Consider the following 22,116-nt stretch of genomic DNA (forward strand, 5'->3'; position numbering starts at 1 on the left):
AAACATAAAATAAAATAAACTTCTTCCTGTTGCTTAACTTTTGAAATAATAAAATATTATATTTTTTAATGGCAATTTGCAAAGTTGTTAAAGTTTCCTGCGCACCACTAAAAATTATGCTGCGTAAAACTTAAACTTGAAAGTTTCTGGAAAATGCCCTTTAATGTTTCTTTGGGCGTTGGTTGATTTTAGGGGTCATTTGATGACAGGAACTGGGGCAAAAATGATGCCACTATTGCGCCATAAAGGGCCAATGATAATGCGTTTGCCTGAAAGCCCAGCTTTTTCACCCCCTCAACTATAACCACCCACTTTCCCCGGGAAGCTGGCTACTTAATAGTTATGCGTGCAATTTCCTGTACTTGTGCCTCAAGCGTTTTGTCGTCGTTGCTTCCATGATGTTTTTGTGTGACATTCCTGGTTGTCATCGCCATTGACGGCTCACGGGAAATTGCTGGCAAATTGACAGCTTTGTTTTGTGTTTGTGCCAATGATTTTGTGTTGTCGGCGGCTTTTTGAAAACTCACCCACGAAATCGGCTCACATGTCCCATTACCTTACCCCCAACTCTCTCCTCCAACCATTGCTCAATAGTTATGGAATGGGCGGAGATGCACAAGGACGTCCGTGTAACGTGACACAAAAGCCAAGGAAAAACCTGGGAATCCTACAGCCGAGGGCTGCTTGAAGACTTTATATTATTATCATAACAAAAATTTTGACTAAAATTTAGATTTTTTGTAAGAAATTCAATGATAGTCTGAACGATCCTTATTTTTCAGCAGTAACGAATTTTTATTGATAGTAATTAGGTGAAACAAATAAAAAAATATTACTAATTTTTGTAATCATTAATAAAAATAAAATATATTCGGTTTCCAATTTCAATTGTTTAAAATGCAATTTAAAAGAACAAAACTAAGTTTTTGGTTATAATGAACCATTTAAATTTATTTAAATTATATAAATATTTATTTATTTATTTATATATTCATATGAAACAAAATTTTTTGACATTGTTTTTCATATGAAGTTTTTGTTTTGGACGACTTTTTGTTGGGTTGAGTACTAGCCCTAAAAAATAAACATTTTTTCAAAAAATATTATATTTTAAAACTTATCTTAACCAAAGAATAAAAGCAAGTTGATCCCATAAACTTCCGATAACAACCCTCGCATATCAGAGAACGCCCACGGCTTTGTGCGATTAAAGTGCGTATTCGCTTTGTATTACCCGAAAGGCGGAAGACAGGATAGGACAGGACAGGACGTAAACGTAATAGCAGGACAAGAGAACGGCCCGAAGGTCCTTTCATTTGATGCGACTATTTTGGATACATTTCCCAACTCACTTGCCCATTCCTTGGCACTCTGAGTTGCCGATGTGGCAGAAATTGGCAGTTAACATCATTTGTTATTGATTTTCGCATTGGGTAATGGTAATATCAGCTGTGCGCTCCTCAAGGTGGGGTCGATTGTCCTGCGACCGGGGGGTTATTTACTTTTTTTTTTGGGTCACTCCCATTGTATATTGTATTGGTCGGAAGATGATTGATGAGAGAGTTGACGACGTTTAGCCACTGTTTATATATGTATCTACTATATAGAGTAACCTTCAACTTGGGTCGCTTGGGATGGGTTTCAGGGGACTGTTGACCCAATTTCTATGCGGTCGATGGGGGTGTTCGCTTCTGACTCATTTGAATATTATTCGCAATTTTAAGTGGTCTCTGCTGCAGGTATGTAAACTGCTGCTAACCCATTAATTATAATGCACATACATCACTGAACGGGACGACCTGACACCACGCCACTCGTCCAATCAAAGTTAATGACTATTAATGTTACAGTTCCAATTACTTGCTTGCCACGCCCTCCCGCCGCTGACGCCTCTTCTGCGGCATAATTGCAAAAATTCCCTTTAATTGTGATTTATTGAATAATTCGTATTTATTTCGGTGCTCGCCGCTGCCACTTTTCACATATTTTTCACTATTTTGCCCGATCAGCGCGCGATGTGTGCGGCGTCCGAAAAGGCAAAAACACATTAAATTTATTTCCACCTTATCGGCATGAATGAAGCCGCAAAATGGCATTTAATTTGTGAATTTTTCAACAATAGATATCTGCGCCCCGTTGATTACGACACTTCACATGCGCCACATACCTATGAACAGTTTTATATCTACCTCAAATTTTACAGAATTCGTGATTCCTGCAGTTCTGCGTATAAGCTTTTTGAAGTTTTATTGCTATTTGTTTTTATCATAATTAAACAAAGCCAAAATTGCGTCAGCGACGGCGGCAATGATTAGATATTTCGGATATTGTGGGTACTTTTATTGGGCTTCAGTGTAAGCAGATATGCAAATTCATAATAATAAAAACAACTGAAACACAGACGAATATTTGGCCAAAGAAAATCCTGTAAAACTAAAAATTAAATAAGGTGTTTTGGAAAGAAGTTAAAAATATACCTTTTATTGGTATTTTAATTTCTGATTAATTTGTTTTATGTTTAAATACAATTAAATATAATTATTTAGAACTTGTTATTAAAAATAATTTAATTTTGTATTAAACCGCCTTTTTTCTACTGACTTGAGTTCCTTTAAATGTTTAAATCTTATTATTAGCAAAGTAAATTTTCTAGGGCTTCTTTTATTTTTCGTCGTTTTTGCAGGTCTTTAGATCGAAGTAATTTGTGGGCTTTTTGGAAATCTTTAGTACGCGTCGGCTTCCTTTTGACGATTTGTCTTTATAAATCGAAAATGGGCGTCCGCAACGCCCCCCTTTTAAGAGCTTAAAACCAAAGCCGGGGATTTTCTCGGACTGATTTGGGGGGCTTTTAGTGCAGACCGTCGTCCCCAACCAACTGACTTGTGAGCTTTGCCAAAACTGACACGCTAAACTAATTTCGGTGTCGACGGCACATGTAAACCGAATTAAAGTGACAGCCTCTTGGAGAAGGCATATCCTCCTTATTCTTCCCAACCAGCGGCGCTTGGCTTGATTAATTTTTGGCCCGACAAGTGGGAAACGCAAATCATCATCTGAGTGGGATTCCTGGCGACGGAGTGCAGGGTGCGGGTAATTGCGTATTTTGCGAGTGAACACACAAAAAGACAGCAGAAGCAATCACACAAATGCACTTGAAGAAACGATGGGTTTTTTAAGATTTAACACTTCATTTTGGTTGTACTTTTTTAATTTTTATATAAATGGTTTAAAAGTGTAAGTAACGAAGACAATAGACAACAAAAAACAATTTTTTGGATAAAATTTCTTAAATATCTAAAAATTATAATGGGGCTGGGCTGTCCATATATTATGTAAACACAATTTCGGCGATTTTTTAAGGGATCTATAGATTAAAACACCGCCCTATTAAATAAAAAAAAATCGTATAAAATATTGTATTTTTCAGCTAATGATTAATATTTTTTTCAGAACTTGAGGTGATTATAAAGTCTTGTTCTGATACTTAAAACATTAATTTTTACATTTCGGTAAAGTAGGTTTTCATATAATATTCTAACCACTTATTTGTGCATCTTATAAAGAAGTTTTAAAAACATTTGCTCGCATATTTAATTTTATACGTTTTGTGCTATTTTTCCGAGTGCCAGCGACAACATCAAAACAGACAGTGGGAATATGTAGGAGAAGGAGGATGATGGGGGACAAACCGCAGGCGGATGATGCGTCGTTTATTGGAGTTGTCGCCGTAGTCGCTCTCGTGGATGTGACTGTGGCGACGGGCGTAGCTGAGGACGTGCGTGGAGCTGGTGGCCGAGGAGCGTGCCGAGTTGCATCTGGACAGACAGACAAACAAGTACAAATGACAAACATAATGCAGACGCCCAGGAGGAGGAGGGGCATGTCTCCTCCACAGCACACACAATGGAAAGTTCCCCGCTGGCTTCAGTTTTCAATTTAATTTATGGCCACAACCCCGATACACCCACGAACCAAAAGAACCAAAAAAGGGAAACTAGAACAATGGCTCCGGATTAGCTTGACTTTGCGTGTCAAGGCTAAACCCTCGACGAGTTCTGGGAATCGCAATTCGACAACTTAATGCCGCTGGCAAGTCGTTCTGAGCCAACTTCAGCTAATTACTCACAGCCACCAAGTGGAGTGGAACCGGGTTGTTCGCAGATGAAAGGAGTGCGACCGACGAACGGCGGACAAAGAAGATGCAAAACCCAATCAGCCAAGAACGATGTGAGCAAAATTATATAACCGAGAATCTCACAACTTTGGAATACCCTGTTAGGAATACCTAGTACTTGTATTATTCTTAACCGATCAACTTGAAAATGTAAATAGTTTGAGAACCGTTTTCTCATCAGCATGTTAAATTTAAAGGAAGCTTTATCCACTGATTTCCCATACAATTTTAAAGTTTTAACCCTACTTTAAATTTACAAATAAATAGTTTTAGGTCCGCTTTAACGCCTAAATTTAAAGGAAGTTTTAAACTCTGATTTCTCATTCAATTTCAAGGTTTTAACCATACTTTAAATTTTACAAACGGTCGAGATAACGGACCTTAGTTTTTTCTCATCTATCTAGCTTATGTATCTTTTCTATTTATATCCTCAAATAAGCTTGTTTTATTTTAATCATATATAGCTTCACAATATAAGTTAAATTGTACAAAAAAGCCGTGCGAAAAAAAAGCTAACCCCAACTATTTGCGCACCAAAAAAAGAAATTCAGCACAACCTTTCCCATAAATTCCTATTCACGTTTATGTTGCCGAAATAGTTCTGGATGGCGTGCCCCAAATGGAACCCCATCAAAGTTCCCATAATAATAGAACAAGCTATTTTCATAAATTTCCATTACCTACAACCAAAAAAAAAAAAGAAGCCATGATAGAAATGGCCTGCACTTTCATCAGACGAAAGCGTTCAATAAAAACCCAGCCAGGGTATGGCAAATCATTGTGGGACCCTGCTCGCTTAATCAGTCTGCTGGGAGCTGTTATGGCTGCCTGGGATGTCTGTCCGCCGCTCGGTTACTCGTTACTCGCTCATCCCGGTTCAGATTCCCGTTGGCAGTTTCAATTTCGTCGCGTTTATTCCCCCGCAATTCGAGCTCCTTGCCAGTGCAGCAATGCATATAAATGACGCAGCAATTGAAAGCCATTTGTTATGCGAAGCTTTGCTTTGTTCCACAATTAGAATTGCCAACTGGGGACACTCAGCCAACTCGTAGACGTTTTACATGGCTTAAAGAGAGCAGCAGTTTGGTTTGGTGGTTAATACATCTTTAACTTGTTCACTTTATTTCGACTAAATAAAGGAATTATCGATTTAACAAATAATTAATTATTCATTGGATTTAATAGGAATTATTTGAGGCATATAGACAGTATCTTTCTTTTAAGTATCTTAATTCTACCTTAGAGATATCCAACTAGGAACTAAGTGAGGGAAATGTTGTAAGTTTTGGCCACGTGAGATTTGGTGTGTGGTTTCGCGTTGATCCGCCATCAGATGGCAGCCGCCTGTCTGCGATTCCAGCGCCACACGGTGGCGTCATCGCACACGTAAACCAGAACGCTGGCATCGCGCGAGAAGGCGATTTGTCGCACGGTGGCCACGCTGCGCGGATTGTGCAGGGTGGTCATGTGGGCGCCCTCGGGATCGCTGGGATCCAGCTCCCATACATAAACCTTGCCCTGCTGGTTGCCCAGGGCAATCACCTTCTGCCAGGGATTAAACCCAAACCGCACGAACCAAATTTCGCACTCATCGTACTCGAACTCCGCAATGATCGTGCAGGAGGAGTCGCTGGGCTTCACCTGCTCGAAGCTCTGATGCAGTTGTCCCGGTTTCCAGCACACAATGGCATTCTCGCAGGACTTGGAGAGCACAAAGTTGCCGAACCACTGCACACAGTCAACGTAATTCCTGTGTATGTCCCTCGTTGAAAAGTCGGGAAAGTGCTTGGTCACCGTGGGAAAGGGCAGTGTCGATTTCTCCTGGCTAAAACTATTCGATAGTTCGATCTTGTGATGAAATTCGGGCGTATTCAGACACCACAGTTTCAGCGAGTGATCCATGCCGCTGGAAACGATGCGATCGCCGCGCATATTAAAGTCTATGGACAGCACCTCATCGCGATGTCCCTCCACTCCGCCCAGGATGGCAATGCACACGTGACTCTGGATGTTCCACAGCCTAATCGCATGATCCTTGCTGCCCGACAGCAAAAGCTGCAGCTTGTGCGGATGGAACTTCAGCTCGTTGATGGCCTGCCCGTGGCCAATGTAGTTGCCCACTGCCTCGTTTTGCTCGACGTCGATGACTCTGATGACTCCGCGGTATCCGGCCGCAGCCAAAAGTGGGGCAGAGCTCTTTAGGTCGTACGACCAGGCGCAGGTGTAGAATACCTCATCGGGCTGGGGAGCAAATTCAAAGGATTTCTATATTTTCTAGGTTTTTTGACCAATTTTCTTGAATTAAGTTTTCAGACGATCTGAGATTCTTTAGACTGAAATGTTAATGCTATTGTGGTATCAAGGCTACATTTTAAATGGTCCATAGCACTGCTCATAAATACAACTATTAAGATTCTACTGGTTTAGAATAAACAAACCATTTTATGTAAAGGTCAACTAAATTGTGGATTAGGGCTAGTACTCAACCCAACAAAAAGTCCAAAACAAAAACGTCATAAAAAACAAAATTTTTTGACGTTGTTTTTCATATGAAGTTTTTTGTTTTGGACGACTTTTTGTTGGGTTGAGTACTAAGCCTTAACTAGGTTTTTGAGGGCACATCCCCATATATTGGATCTTAATTATCTTTGTATGTACCAGCTATACTAGTACATAAATACTGGTATTACCAGTAAAATCAAACCATAGAATAAATTTCTAGAGATCATTGTGACATTTAAACTTTTATAAAAAATAGGGTCGCATATAAAAAACGTATTTAATCTTTTAAAATTATTTTGAGTGTTCTAAGAATGTCGTAATATAACCCACTGATATCATGAAAATAGCCTTTTATCCTAGGAACTCATATTCGGATTAAAATGGACCATTAAATGGGGTTGTTGTTCCAAAGGTTTTCCTTACTTTTGAACTAATAACAAATAAGATAACCTGATATAAGGGTTTACCAAGCTGGGGAACAGATTTTCTAGTCTTTGAGATCATTATCATAAGTATTAAAAGTCCCTAACTATAACCAACCGAGTAGTTGGGTCTTCTAAATGGTTCTGTATCTAAAGAAATAACATCTGCATCTACATAGCAGTGGAGCAGCTGCATCCCGTGTGTCCTGAGGACTTGTAGAACATCAAAAATGTATTAAACTCCTAAAGATTTCCCTTATTCTTAAACTAACAAGAGGATTCCAGTTTTTGAGATCATTATCATGAGTATTAAGAGCCCCTAACTATAGTCCACTAAGCAGATAGGTCTTCCAAATGGTTCTCGAACTAAGGAACTCACATCCGGATCTGCATTCCGTGTGTCGCGAGGACTTGTAGAACATCAAAAGGTATGGAACTCCTAAAGATTTCCCTTATTCTCAAACTAAAAAAAAGTTTCTAGTTTTTGAGAACATTATCATGAGTATTAAGAGCCCCTAACTATAACCAACTGAGCAGATACGTCTTCCAAATGATTCTCGAACTGAGGAACTCACATCCGGATCTGCGTAGCAATGGAGCAGCTGCATCCCGCCCTGCCGAGGGCACTCGTAGACGGTCACCCGGTTGCTGCCGGCGGTGGCAAAGACCTGCGGCTCCTCCTTGCCGAGCAGCGTGTTGAAGGCCACGCCGAAGATGTTGGCTCCGTGGTTCTCCTTCACGTGGGTGCTTTGGTAGGTGGAATCATTTCCGAATCAGTTTCTGTGTTCAGTTCGATATTTAATTAGTTTTCCTTACTCGTATTTGTAGGCCGCGCGGCTCTTTGGCTTCGATTTGGTGCTCCGGCGTCCGCGGCGCTTGCTCCTCGTGCTGGACAAGGGCGACTTGCTTCGCGAGGTGGTGCTGTTCGTCGTATAACTGGCCGACTCATCCTGCAGCGGATGACGGAGGTCCCGAAAAACAGATCCATTAATTCCCATTCCGAAACATCCATTTATCATTCGCTCTACTCACGCCACATGATTCCTCCGACTCCTCGGCCTCGTTGCCGTTTTTCACTTTATCACTGCTCATTTCGAACGCGCGGCACGTTTGCACGGTTAACTGAACCCCAAATTAGGCCCCCGATTGCAATAAACTATTAGTTTACGCTGCTTAAAATGTTTAAATTGTGTCGAGAGTAAAATGTTTTTTTCTTTTGGCGGCAATAATGTGACCCCAGCCGCAGATCGCGAAAAATACGCAGCACTTAAACGAATACGGTCTTACCATTGTGCAGAGTGGCCACCTGGTCACGATCAGCTGGCCAGTGTTGGTTAACCATTAATCGATAGGACGATAGCATACGACACTCGGGCGCCACATTCAAAATTGGCAATGACAAAACACATGCGCAAGCTAGTTTTATTAAGTAAACGAACAAGGGACAAGTAACATGCCATGGTTTCATGTGTGGTAAACAAACTTTTACATGTATGTACAAAATTAGATTGGTCGACAAAACTAGGAGAAATTGGAAGTTCTTGTAGTTTCATGTGGATCTTTAAAAGTATTTGAGAATTTGTTTCCTTTTACTTGAATTTAAAGAAAAAGTAGTTATTGCAAGTAAAGCATTAAATATTTCATTTGGAATATGGTTGATTTTATGGTAAATATTTTATTTATTTCCGAATAATCGTTGTATTTTGAAATTTTAACCAAATTCCTTTCAACAGAAACTACAAAAAAGACCAGCTTTTTACCTACTACGCTAGTAAACACGATTAAAAAAACTTTACTAACGTAGTAAATACTTTTTACTTTATACTAGGATAAAATAGTTATTTACAACAGAAGCGAGCAAAAGATTTTGGGGTAGGGGACAGAGGCTAGACAGAAGATTACAGCAGTGGAAATCGCAGACAGAGGTCAGCAGACAGATAGATTGGTTTTGGATAGAGGAGAGATAGAGAGACAGAGTTTTATAGAGTTGTTACATAGAGAGTAGTTCATTCTGGAGCTGTGTTTTGTTGATGTTTTTAATTGTTAACGCAAACGTCAAACGAAAAAAAGAAGGCAAATCGAAGGAACTGAAGAGGCGTAACGGATAAACGGTTAGCTTAGAAATGAGATTTCAAGTACGTTTTGTTCGTCGACATGGACCTGGCCCAGGTGGGTGTCCTGAGGCGCCGTTGCCGGTGCACGGTCGCTGGGTTACTGCAGCTGCCACTGCCCACTGAACTCTCCGCCGCCGCCTTGGCACTTGGCTCTTTGGATGGTTCTCCCTTGTTGCCCGGACTCTCCTCCATCACCGATTCCCTTACGGTCTCCAAAGCAGGCTGAAGTTTGGGGGCAGGTGGGGTCGAAGTTTCTGTTGTCGTGGCTGGCGGACCAGTGGGTCCACTGTGGGTCTGCGGTGCCAGGGAAACGCCCTTGGTGCGACCCTCTATGCTGTCCTGGTTATCACCCGCTGGGGTAGAAACACCATCTGGTCCCCCAGGAGCCCCAGACGCCTCCTGCAGGCTGCAACTGCTATTCGAGTTGTTGTTCTCCTGCTTCTGGTCATCTCTTCCGTGGCTATGGCGACTGCAGTTCAGGTTCTTGCAGTTCCCATTGCAGCCCTCTCTGCAGGATTTTGTGGCCCCACGTTGGGCGCCAATTTTTGTGTCCCAAGGCAGGCGGTCAAGTGTTTTCGGCGACCAGCAGTTGGCAGTGAGTAACAGCGAACCGTTGCATTGGGCAATTGTTAGGTTACGAGACACCACGTTGATTTCATGTTGCATTGCATTCGGTTTGTTTGTGTTTTTTGTGTGAGAGTATTTTATTTAGTTTTTGTTTTTTTTTTTAGATAAATAGTTTTAGCAATAGAAAGAAAGAATATATAAATAGAACATCAGTTGAGAGATTGTGGTAAAGCTTTTGGGGTTAGTAGGGGTAGAGGATCGCACTTTTCCCACGAAGAAGGCAACCGAATGTCTATAAATTAGTTTTTTTCATTTTAAAATTCGCCCTATCCCTTTAAAATAAGTATTTAAATTTTATTAGTTCGCAATAAATGTTTTTAGGCTTAAATATTTCATAAACTAAGTATTAAAACAAATTTAATTTTCTTAATTGGATTCAACCAACTAAAAATACAAACTTTTTATTAAAAAATGAAATCAATTTTTCCCTTTAGGGCGAACTTTTAAAATGCATCAATTCCGCAACAACATACAAAGCTAGCCCTGATGGCAAGCAAGGTTAACTCCGAAACTTTGTGAGTTGTTGGCAATGGAAAGGGATAAAATAAGTGGGGTAAATAGGGAAAGCGACTTTCAACCCAGCCTCACTTTGGCTATGCAAATCGAAGAATCGTGTCATGAGTGGGTTGGGAAGGTAGAAAAATGTTAATAATTCATGTGACCCCCACACCTGAATACAATGGACTCCATACATATTCCATACATATGCAGATGACATTCGGGAGTGGATCGGTGGGGGATTTAATTGAAAGTGTGGTAAATAATAAAAATGCACTGATGCATTGGGCTTATAGTTGTGGAGAGTACCCCTCTGCGGCTGAAGAGCAAACCAAAATCGGGTTGGGAAATGCAAAGCTTACCGGAATACATTTTAAATATTTTAAGATTACTTGATTACTGTCAAAATGTGAGTTTAATTATAATAGAGGTAAGTATAGCAATTCAGTGTTAACCCTAAAAACAGCTTTGCACTTCCAATTCTAATCAAAATGCAACCCTTCAAAAATATCGAACGCATTCTGCGCACCACAAAGAGTTGAAGTTATATAGCGAATAGCTTTTCATAGGCGAAGTTAGGGAAAAAAGATAAGAATACGGGTTAGATTCAGAGGAAGCACAGAGAGAATTCCATCTGGTAAATTGACAAACGAACTGAGTAGAAATAATGCAGATACACCGAGAGAAATGGCGAGCACAAAAGTAAGACACTGAGAATTGTTGGCAGACGGGTGAGTTAGAGACAGTTCTTCAATAAAATACGGTGCTGCGAATCGTTAGAGGACGGTGTTTCGGGGTCTTAACCTTAACTTAGTAACGCTCAAGAGCCGAAGGATACAGAGTACACAGTTATACGTTACGTAAGGCTAGGCTAGGGCTAAAATTTACTCGATCTCTGCAAACGTTTTATGATATGATGTTCAATGAGAGATAGAAGATAGAATAGATACGATTTGATGATGATGATGGGCTAGTTTTTTTTTTACTGGCAGAGCAAGGCAAAGTATAGATCTTGATTCTCGAAATACATGAACTGAAGAGAGCACTACAAAGTATGAGGATAGAAATAGTCGGTAACAGAGTTAGAAAGAAGTTAGAAGAAGAAGAAAGTTGTGGAAAAAGGTGAATAATAGTGATTATTGTGGGTTTTTTCGGGTTTTGATGTGGGCGCGAGTTGGGGGTATGGTTTTTTATTATAGACGAGATGTTAGAGTTAAAAATCAACAGAGTTAACGACAAAACCAAAGCGACAAGTTTGACTCGATGGGAACACTTACTCTTCGCTCTCAACGGATGAGGACGCAATCTGCCCCAACTTTGTTTTACCTGTTGTGGGGCTTCTGCTCAATAACACAGACACACAAACAGTAACAGAACGGATATAAAAAGAAAAATATTCAGATATATGTATACATTCAGTGGGTATAAGGGTCCTCAAACAGGGTTTCTTCTTATAGATAAATTAATAGTTGTTTTCTCTTTAAACAGCGAAGTTAGATGATTTGATGGGTAAATGGAAGCTTGCCTTGGGTGCAAATCCGAAATTTTGAAACTACGCAGCATTAGTCGTATAAATCCTACTCTAGAAATGGGTTACAAAGCCTAAACCAATTCGATGGGAGCCCCAAAGAAGCCCAAGCTGAAGCAGAGTTGTCCAAAGATCAGTTTGATTCGACTCGCTATCCTCTTGGTTGGGTTAGCTCGCCAAGAAGCTTGCAAAATTTTCATTTTTTTCGGGGATGTCTTATCGTGTTAGACCTCTACTTTCACCTACCTTGATTCGTCAATAAAGACGGCCTCGAGTACACGAGCCGCATAGTGCAGATTTCGCTGCATATCCTCGTAAGCAACGGTCTCATGATCCATGCGACGGAGAAGACTGCGTATTCTGTGGAATTTTAGATAAATATTAGATTAACGATTTAGGCAGGTTACAAGTTGTAGAACTTGGAATATAAAGCTTGAATAGTAAATGATATTTTCGATATTTTGACAATATCGATTCAATAACACAAATAAGAAATAGAGAAATAGCAAACAGAAAGCGTTTCCGGTCATATTGTAAAAAATTTTGAAAGTCAAATTTTGGTTTACTTAGTTTTGAACAGTACTTTAATCTGTCCAATTATTAAAACATCATTTTTTATTACCGCAGCTCAATAAATCATTTTTATTTTGCCCTTTATAAGCAGTATATAACTTTTTAACAGCTCTTAAAATATTTTCTATTTACGAGTATTTCATTTTTCAAGTCACGTTGATAATAAAACAAAGTTTAAACAAAATAAGCTAATTTCGTTAAGTACCTTTTAATAAGGCTTTAGGATCTATTAAATGTCACGTTCTAACGATGTTAATGTAAATTTACCAACGATTTGGGGCCTACGAGTGTATAAATAAGTGCAGATTGGGTTTGAAAACTCCAATTCTTCCCAACTAGTCTAACAATAAAGCCATGATTTCAATCGCTTTAATAGTCATCCATGTGCTCGGTCTTTTGGCCCTGATTCAAGTCGGAAGCTCTTGTATATGTAATCGAATATATGCGCCTGTTTGCGGATCGGACCACAAAACCTACAGCAACCTGTGCAATTTGGAATGCGATTCCGCAGAGCAAGGAGGCAAAATTATGTTGGCCAGTTATGGAGAGTGTAAGTAGCTGGAAGGTGTGAATGCAACAGGTTAAACCGCTACCGGAAGTGGATGAGCATAATACGGACATTAGTGTATTTAAAATACCGATTTATCGTTTTAAATATAAATAATATAGTTATTTCCTGGTACATTTAAAAATTACTGTGGATCAGGTGTGAAAGGCATACAAAATTGGACAGAAGTATTAATTGGAAAAATCTTGTTGGAAACTTACCTCCCGGCCGCTTTGTTAAGGGCGTCTGGCGTGTCGACTGGCGGCAAACTTTCCGTATCCCATTGCCCGGCGGCGAACGATATATTCGAGGGCGTTTCGAAGGAGTGTCCCGACTCCTGCGGAATGTCGGTGTCCCCGCGCAGGAACGAGTTGTTGCCGACGCCGACGTTTATCGAGTGCATGTTGGTATAGTCCGTCGAGTCGCGACCCGGTACCATTTCGGTTTGCGATAGATTGGCCGAAGAGATCTGAATATTATCGGCCAGATAGTTGGTGGCATTCGGCGATGATGGCTGCATTTTAGCGGCGGCTGCGGCGTTGGCGGTTGCTCCCGAGTTGGTGGCCTGATTGCTGATGGATCGGCTGTCGCCGGCGGAGGAAGATCCGTTGCTGCCGGAACGAAAACTCAGACGCTCGGCAAGTGGCTCACTGAGCGGCGTCTGGGCGAAATTAATTCCCGGAACTGTGCTGCTGGTGGCGGTGGTCGAGGGCGATGCCAACTGGCTGTCGATTTGCGTGAAGTTGCGGCTGTTTGTGCGTCGGATAATCGTCAGTGAGCCGTGTCCTGCGAAAATCCGAAGAGAATTGGAGAAGAAGAAACTGATTTAGTTGCCGGCTGATTATTAAGTTACATCACTCTCACTGTTGACACATTGATTAAGGCCCTACTGGGATCTAACGAAGCACACAAAGGCCCCAAAGGAAAGGGTTCGATGGAAGGAGTACAGTGGGTAGGAAAAAATATGCATAAAATGTATGGATGCAAAAAAAGGGGATTTATAGCCTACAATAATTCCAGATCAAGATTACTTTATTCCAATTTTTTTCGCTCATTTCAAAGGGTTATTAAAAAGGTAAATATTTTATTAGAATACTTTTCCAATACAATTTTATTATTTTCCAAAAATTTAAAAAAAAAATGTAACTCTTCTATTATTTACTAAAAGTCTGGTTAAATTTTTTTAAAAAATTAAAGTTTAAAAAATTTAAAAATTATACATTTTTTAATACTTAAATAAGTGATAAGTAATAAAAAAAACATTTTTGTACCACCGTTTGTCTTTCTTCTTTGGTCAGAAATCGTTGGATACAATCGACAAGAAATCAATAATTTATTCCCATCATTTAAGGCCATTGTAGCATAGAATTCTTTATTTAGTTTAACCCCAAGTGAGGGGAAAATGCTTAACGAGCAGCGAACAAAAGCCCTTGAAGAAGTTCCTCCTGCGAGCCAAGTCCTGGGCCCCCAACCCTTGGGCCCCGCTCCTCTAGTTGGCTGAGTGGCATCATCCTAAGTTGGCCCAAAGTTGCCTTCCCGGGCGTGTCGACAAAAAAGTGCAAAGGATTTATCTGTGTGTGTTTGTCAAGTGCTGAGGAGGGTGTACCCTGTTCAGAGCAATCTATCTGCGAATTCCCCAACCTACTCCTTCTCCGCCTACCAAAGAAGGAAAACACAGCGTCTTCGTCCTGGCTGCTAGAATCTTAACTGCATTCCATTTATTTTGACAGTGCAAGCACCTCCCGAGAAAGGTGATGGGGCAGTCATAAAATCCGCTTTATGCTGCACTTAAATTTATGTTACACCCGAGATTCCTTAGCTTAACTGCTAGATACGCGGGCTCTTTATCGACTCGAGTTTTGGGATGAAATGTTTTATGCTCCTTTTACTGGCGACTCTTCACGTCCTTAATGACTTTCAACGCTTCATTTTACCCCACAATGTTGGGTAAGCCGGGAGAAAAATGCTGTGCTGGTCCCACCTGGCATCAGCTTACGGCTAAAACCCAATTCCGCTTGTTTTGACCCATGTTGGTGGAAATTGCCGGCAATTAAATCGCCTGATGGCCGCATAAAGTGCGTTTCGCAAATGGTAACATGATCGATGGTTTCGCATCAATCTTCTTTTTGCAAACTGAAGATAGTAAGTAGTGCTTAGTTTGTTTGATCTCGACAAGATATTATACTATTTTTACGATTAAATACAGTGGCCGAATAATTTGATTTAAACTAGTGATTTAACGCTTAAAACGCGTAGGACGTTCTTGTACTGGCTTGAACTTGTGTATATAAATGAGTGTCGATGGGCTGTAAGAGACCATTTAAAACTAATTCCTTATACGTCTAAAACTTATACCATGGTCTACTTATAATCACACTCTGCCTGTTTCCCGTTTTGGCCCTTGGGGACCCTTGCGGATCGGATTCAAAAACCTACTTCAACTATTGCGCATTAAACTGCGAGGGGAAAGATAAAGGAATAACTACGGTTAAATGGGGAAAATGTTAGTACCCAGAATATCGAAATCTAATAAAAATTATGATTTAACGCTTAAATCGTGTCAGACTTTCTGGTACTGGCTCAATTGTATATAAATAAGAAACATCGCCTGTTTAGCACTATAGCATACAGCCATGCTTTACCTTACTTTAATCGCCCTGTGCCTGTTGGCCCTTTTGGATTTGTCTGCTGGATGCTCTTGTACCCGCGAGTATAATCGGGTTTGCGGAAGTGACAAAAATACCCATCCCAACCCGTGCGTGATGAGGTGCAAAGGTGCCACACTGGTCCATAGCGGACCGTGCAAGACCTATAATGTTACTTAATAAAATGAACAATAAGGAATGCCGAGTCGAATACCTCAAACATCTGGGTAAAACCGATATTTTTGAAAATCGAAGTATAATAAAAGTATTGATTTATATCAATAGCTCGATCTGGTTTAATTATAAGCAAGTCTCTATGACTGAAAACTTTAAAACCAATCAGTACGTAGCCTAGTTGTAATGGGTCTCAGCCGATTTGCTTCTTTTAAATTCATAGTATAAATAGAATGAATTTCATACCATAAAATTAAATTTTTTTGGTTTAAAGTAATTTATAAGACCTTTTCATGTGTTAAAATTAGAATTTATTGCTTTAAATAAACCTTTAATCATTAGGCACCCTTGCTTGTGTCCTTACATCTATATGCCTGTCTGCAGATCGGATTCAGTGACCTATCCCAACAAGTGCGATTTCGACTGCAAGGCAAAAAATAAAGCAATTACTGTGGTCAAATGGGAAGCGTGCTAATACCCAGAATAAAAAATCTAATATATGTATCTCAAACTAAAAAAATAAATAAATACATAGGTTGAGACGGTCTGTAAGTTGAGACATTCAATTTTCTCAAAACTTATCGACTAAAAAAATTGTTTTTTTTTTTTTTTGTAGTCCTTTTTAGTGACAAAACTTTTGGGGAAAACTTTATAAGCCAGGCTCTAGCCAGATTAAAGCTGTGAGAGTTGTGTACCATTTTTCACCAAAAAAGTTGTTGTCTATTTTTTTCAAAATTCCATTTAAAATTAACAACGTCCTTAAATTAACTTGGTAAGAGATTTAAAACATTAGTATATTAGTATGTTAACTAATTAAAAAAAGAATCAGCTTAATGTGACAGTCAGAACAAAAGTTATTCATTTTTTCCCGAAACATCCCATTTTGTGTAAGTTGAGACACCCGTTTTTCATACAAAAAGGCCTTAGGCCAACAGAGGTCGCTTTCTGCCTAGTACATTTCTTTGATATTAGGGGAAAAGTGAATGTTCAAAGAGCCTTTTGATTTTAATTGTTATTTGGTCTAAGTTTTTAAAAAATGGATGGGAAATGATTTAGGACAAACTAAAATTGATTAAATTAACATAAATAAATAGTTCCTTTTAGTTTAGAGTACTTTTTGTGTGAGTATTATTGACTTTAAAAAGTGTCCCAACTGGCACTTTTCAAATAAAATAATTTTTCAGTTTTCCCTAAGGAAAAAAAATATATTTTTTTGTTTTTTATTAAGCTAATAGACTAACCTTTCGATCAGTAAAGTAAATGCGTAAAGATTCATAAGTGAATGTCGAAATGGCAGATTAAAAACAAAATGTGTACCAACCTCTCCCCTGTATGTCAAAAGAAAAAAAAAACGCAATAGCCGAGTAACTCGAATATCAGATATCCCTTACTATGTGGAAACCGATATTTATCGAAAAGGGAGGTGTCCAAACTAAGCTTTTTAAAATATATAAATTTGAAATAGTTAAATAAACATTTGTATTTAAAACAAATAATTTATTTAGCTGAACCTTGCGATTCAATTATGATTTAACCGTTAAATTTTAACGCTTAAACCACTTTGTGGTACTGGCTTGAACGTATATAAATAAGAAACATCGGGTGTAGAGCACTATAAGATACAGCTATGCTCTACCTTACGTTGATGACTCTGTGCCTGTTGGCCCTTTTGGATTTGTCTGCTGGATGCCTTTGTACCCGCGAGTCGAATCCGGTATGCGGAAGTGACAAAACAACCCATTCCAACCCGTGCGTGATGAGGTGCAGTGGTGCCACACTGGCCTATTACGGACCATGCAAGTCCTAAATGGAGTTTATTAAAAAAAAACAAGAAGAATACCGTGTCGAGTATTTTGAAAATTAGATACGCGTTACTCTAAAAAACCCCTAATGTGTATCGAAAATCAAAGTATAATAAATGTATTGACAGGAATATATAACTAGTTTTGGTTCATTTATTAATATGTTTTTATTCCTGACCACTTTGAACGACAGTTGTATTGGACCTCTGCGTATTCGTTTTTTTTTAAACGATACACTTAAATTACAATTAAACGCTTTAATAGAGTATACTCATAAAAATTTAACTATGCATGAGAGTTTATTGTATCGCTGACCTTTATATGATTTATAAGTCTTTCTTGTAACAAGGAAAATGTCGCAACAGTTTTGAAGCAACCCAGCAATTGCTTTTGGGTTGTTTTATTTAATAAATTTGTTATACCTAAGCAACTACATTTATTAAATTAATTTCCATAAATGTGTTTTCGATGTACCTATCAGAATTTACCAATTTAAATATGTTTTGTTGATTAGTTTTCGTTTGTTATTCGATTTATTTGTAAAATTCTAAAAAGGTAATTATACCCGTTACTCGTAGAGTAAAAGGGTATATTGTATTCGTGCAAAAGTATGTAACAGGGAGAAGGAAGCGTTTCCGACCCCATAAAGTATATATATTCTTGATCAGGATCACTAGCCGAGTCGATCTAGCCATGTCCGTCTGTCCGTCTGTCTGTCCGTCTGTCCGTCTGTCCGTCTGTCTGTCTGTATGAACGCTGAGATCTCGGAAACTATGAAAGCTAGAAGATTGGCATTTTGCATGCAGATTTTAGGAGTTCCTACGCAGCGCAAGTTTGTTTCAAAATGGTGCCACGCCCCCTCTAACGCCCACAATCGCTTATATACGATTTTAAAAACTTTAATATTTTGGAAAAGTAAAAATGCAGTTTTATTGTGTTTATCAATACCTATCGAAATGTAGAAATAAATTTTTCAAATCGGACCATTCGTTAAAAAGTTATGCGTGATCAAAGTTTTCAATCTATATCTCCATCTCCCTCGCACTCCCTTCACCTGAGTAACGGGTATCTGATAGTCGGGGCACCCGACTATAACGTTCTCTCTTGTTTTTTATTATTTTTATTAGATTTTGATAATCTAAATTGGATTCATAAACACATTTAAATACCGGAGAAAAAATAAGTCAGAAACAACTAATTTGCTTTAGCTGAATGAAAACCAAACAATGAAATAAAAATGTAATTAGGACAACTGCGCAACATTGCAATTTCAATTAGCCAATTCAGTTCTTAGCCACAACCATCCACGAACCACTATTCTAACTAAATTCCCGCAATTTCCGAGCGATGTCAGACCGACTTAGCCACCGCAATCTCCGCAGCTGGTGCAGGATGGATTATGTACAAGCTTTGCGGTGTCCTGTTCGCTACTCGAAATGGAAATTATAATGCGACCTCCCCACAGTGGCCACCAGGATCAGATGATGAAATATGCAAAAATAACACACACAACAGCGAGGGACGGATGCAAAATGCGGAATGCCATGAGCTGCTCTTTACTTACTTGCCACTTGACCATTTATTGTCGCATTTGTGCCGCTGCCACTAAGCTCGGAGACCGTGGGACTGACAACTTCTTGTGCCGGCGTACTGACGCCACCTGCTCCTCCGGCTCCAGATCCCGACCCTGTACCACTTCTAGTCGCAGGTCCAGCCGATCCACTTGCTGCACCGCTCGCTGCACCACTGCTGCCGCCGGTGGTGCCAGCACCAACACTTGCCTCCTCCCGCTTGTTGGGCAAACTCTCCGGCGTGCTGGCAACTGAAATGGTAAAGCGAAATATTCTTAGTTTATGGGTTGAATTTGAACGTAACATTTAGTTAAACATTACCATTATCAGGTTCGAAATTTTTAATAAATAAATTTTTGTGTCTGTCTAACGCCCACATCTTTAAAAATTTTGAAAAAGAAAAAATTTAATTATTTTGTCCTTTTTAATACCTATCGAAATGTAGAAGAAAATGTTTAGATCGGACCATTCATTAAAAAGTTATGAGCAAATAATGAAATTGAAGCAGTGCAAGTACTTTTATTTGAGTATGTTTAATTATTTTTAAATTTCATGGAAGTTTTTATAAAAATACATAGGTTTTAATGTTAGAATTAACAGACTACTTTGTTAATTAAAACCCCAATGAAAAGTCATACCTAACAAGCTGGTACTTGTTGAATAAACTGGTTACTATTACATCGTAAATATACTAAACAGATAAATATAATTGATCAATGCTCTCTCTGTTGTTATTGTTCAGGAAAAAACCTTAAATCTTAAAAACGTTTTTTTATATGTGTATCCCATAGCTGACTAACTGCTCCAACAGGTCTCTGCATGGCAATCAGTATTCAAACTATCTGTGCTTGTCTACACATCTATGTGAGCCCTAAATCCTTTTGTTGTCTTTCACTTGCTGGAAATCCCTCCTTTCTAATGCTGTTGGGCTTAGCCAAAGTGTATTTGTGTTGTGTATTTTGTTTGCTTCTTGGCCAGAAGGGTCGGACAACTTTTTTGCGGATTTCGGTGATTGGAAAGGCGTATCTTCTGCTTTAAGGTACATTTGAGATAGAAAATTTAACTTCGATGGAAAGCAGTTCAACAAAAAAAAGAAAAATAACAGATAAAGAAGAACTCAGCAAAATAATACACTTATAATATAAGTAAACTACATTGCTAAAATGCTGAACACACTAGAAGTTATCAGCTGTTCGTCTTATTTTTATATTTAATTGACGGAATGCTAGCTTAACAATTTTATTTAAAACCTGATAAGGGTCTGAAATGAATATTTAATATTTATTAAATATAATAAAAAGAGCATTTCCCAATCACCAAGGCATCCACGAATCTTAAACCATTTTCCTTGCGTTTAAGCTTTTCTTCAGCTTCATCTTGTAATATCCTCTCCTTTGATTTGGCCAGGCTTAGCCTCCTCCTTTGGCACTACAAGATTAGATTGAAATTGCTTTTGTGCCTTGAAAGGATTTTATTAGGCCAAGCTAATACCGATTTTTGCGCAAATTGCCAAGGCCAACAGCTGCGAGCTGCTAGCAAACTAGGGTAACAATAAATGTTTATTCATATATGAATAAAACGATTTCAGTTTCGCTCGTTCATTTTAAATAATGCGTATACGCCACGTAAGCTTATCTGTTTAAAGAGATGTGAATTCCCGGTTAGTGCGAATTGTGGGATTTATTTTGCAACGTAAATTGTAATAATTGCTTAGTTATAATTCATTTTTCAAATATTTGATGTTTTTAGTGTTCATTAAGTCACGCTGTCAACAGAATAAAATACAGATGAACCATTTTTCCTGTAAAAGGTTCTATATTGGACCTTAGGAAGTGTTAAAAGTCACGACTTATCGCTGTTAATGTGTAGTTTTTCCAACGAACTGCGGCTTGCAAAGGGAGCTGGTTCTGGCACCTCTATAAATAAGTTCCGATCGTGTGTAAAAGCTCCAGTCTTGCTTAACCAGTCTAACATTATAGCCATGCGTTGCCTAGCTCTGATCGCACTCTGCCTGTTCGCTCTTTTGGCCCTGGCTGCGGGCCAGGAGGCTAAGGGCTTCTGCCCATGTCCTCGCAACTATGAGCCTGTCTGCGGATCGGACTCAGTTACCTACAGCAACCAGTGCGATTTGAACTGCGCAGCGAAGAACCAGGGACGCTCCATCACTGTGACCAAGGCGGGAAAGTGCTAACAAACGGAATATGGAAAACAGACTGGTTATAACCGACATATGTATGATGCAAAGTGAAAAATAAATACGTGTTAATTGAGAACAAAACATTAAATATTTTTATATTCTCCTAGTATAAATTATTCGAATTAACTAAGCTGGAATTGTATATTTAAACTCTATAGTATCCATTAATGATCAAACGTCATGTAAGTATTTACTTGGGTTAATAAAAAATTGAAAATCAGTGTCGTCATAAATTCTTGTCTAACAAGTTCAACAGCTTTTCAAAATGACACTTTTATAACTAACTCCGATTATTTTTTCTTTTGTCACGGTCTTATTTTAAATTTATTTCACAATTTTCCAGTACGTTAAAAACTTTAAAAGTATAAGTATCTAGCTGTTGGTTGCATCTGTTGTCTATTTAAATACAACAAGTATTCATATTTATTTTAGTGGTCCAACATTGCCGGAATTAAAATAAAAACATGAAAAACAAATAACAGTGAACACAATTTCTATGTGAGTACTTTTGAGGTTTATGTTATTGACCCAATTGTTTAACGACTTTTCTCATTGGCTTGGATTCTATTTAGACAGTTGTTGGAATAGCTTTACCCAACAAATAAAACAACAATAATAATCCAAAGTTATACCAGGGCTGGGAAAAGAAAGTGGGTGTGTGATTTGATTAACAGTAAATTAAAAAAAAATGAATATAAGTTATAAAAAATATACCTTTTTTTTATTAGATCTTCTTCTTTAT

General features: G+C 38.8%; 3 protein-coding genes across 7 annotated transcripts in view; 1 reads left to right on the forward strand and 2 right to left on the reverse strand.

The window, feature by feature from the left end:
* Nucleotides 1–22,116, reverse strand: part of LOC108067452 (dual specificity calcium/calmodulin-dependent 3',5'-cyclic nucleotide phosphodiesterase 1) — a 54,534-nt gene that overhangs the window by 11,732 nt on the left and 20,686 nt on the right. For 2 of the 5 annotated variants that reach the window (XR_011419151.1, XM_017156463.3), the window contains exons 2-6: nt 19,171–19,428; nt 13,207–13,771; nt 12,112–12,225; nt 11,615–11,677; nt 9,238–9,720 (exon numbers count right to left, since the gene is read on the reverse strand). Coding sequence is in view for 4 of the 5 variants with exons in the window: in XM_017156463.3 (XP_017011952.2) it covers nt 9,238–9,720; nt 11,615–11,677; nt 12,112–12,225; nt 13,207–13,771; nt 19,171–19,428 (1,483 nt within the window). In the remaining variant the exon portion in view is untranslated. The remainder of the gene's footprint in view (nt 1–9,237; nt 9,721–11,614; nt 11,678–12,111; nt 12,226–13,206; nt 13,772–19,170; nt 19,429–22,116) is intronic. The other 3 variants (XM_044395290.2, XM_044395287.2, XM_017156468.3) reach the window with 3 other exon arrangements.
* esc (extra sexcombs) lies at nt 4,755–8,719 on the reverse strand. Its single transcript, XM_017156479.3, has 4 exons — nt 8,131–8,719; nt 7,915–8,048; nt 7,674–7,845; nt 4,755–6,415 (listed from the first exon to the last, which is right to left on the reverse strand). The coding sequence occupies exons 1-4, from the start codon at nt 8,188–8,190 to the stop codon at nt 5,504–5,506; spliced, it is 1,278 nt and encodes a 425-aa protein (XP_017011968.2). The 5' UTR covers nt 8,191–8,719; the 3' UTR covers nt 4,755–5,503.
* On the forward strand, nt 21,119–21,462 carry LOC138913431 (ovomucoid-like). The gene has a single exon (XM_070217181.1). The coding sequence runs from the start codon at nt 21,159–21,161 to the stop codon at nt 21,366–21,368; it is 210 nt and encodes a 69-aa protein (XP_070073282.1). The 5' UTR covers nt 21,119–21,158; the 3' UTR covers nt 21,369–21,462.

The sequence above is a fragment of the Drosophila takahashii genome, chromosome 2L (genome assembly GCF_030179915.1).
Source record: "Drosophila takahashii strain IR98-3 E-12201 chromosome 2L, DtakHiC1v2, whole genome shotgun sequence".
Taxonomy (NCBI): domain Eukaryota; kingdom Metazoa; phylum Arthropoda; class Insecta; order Diptera; family Drosophilidae; genus Drosophila; species Drosophila takahashii.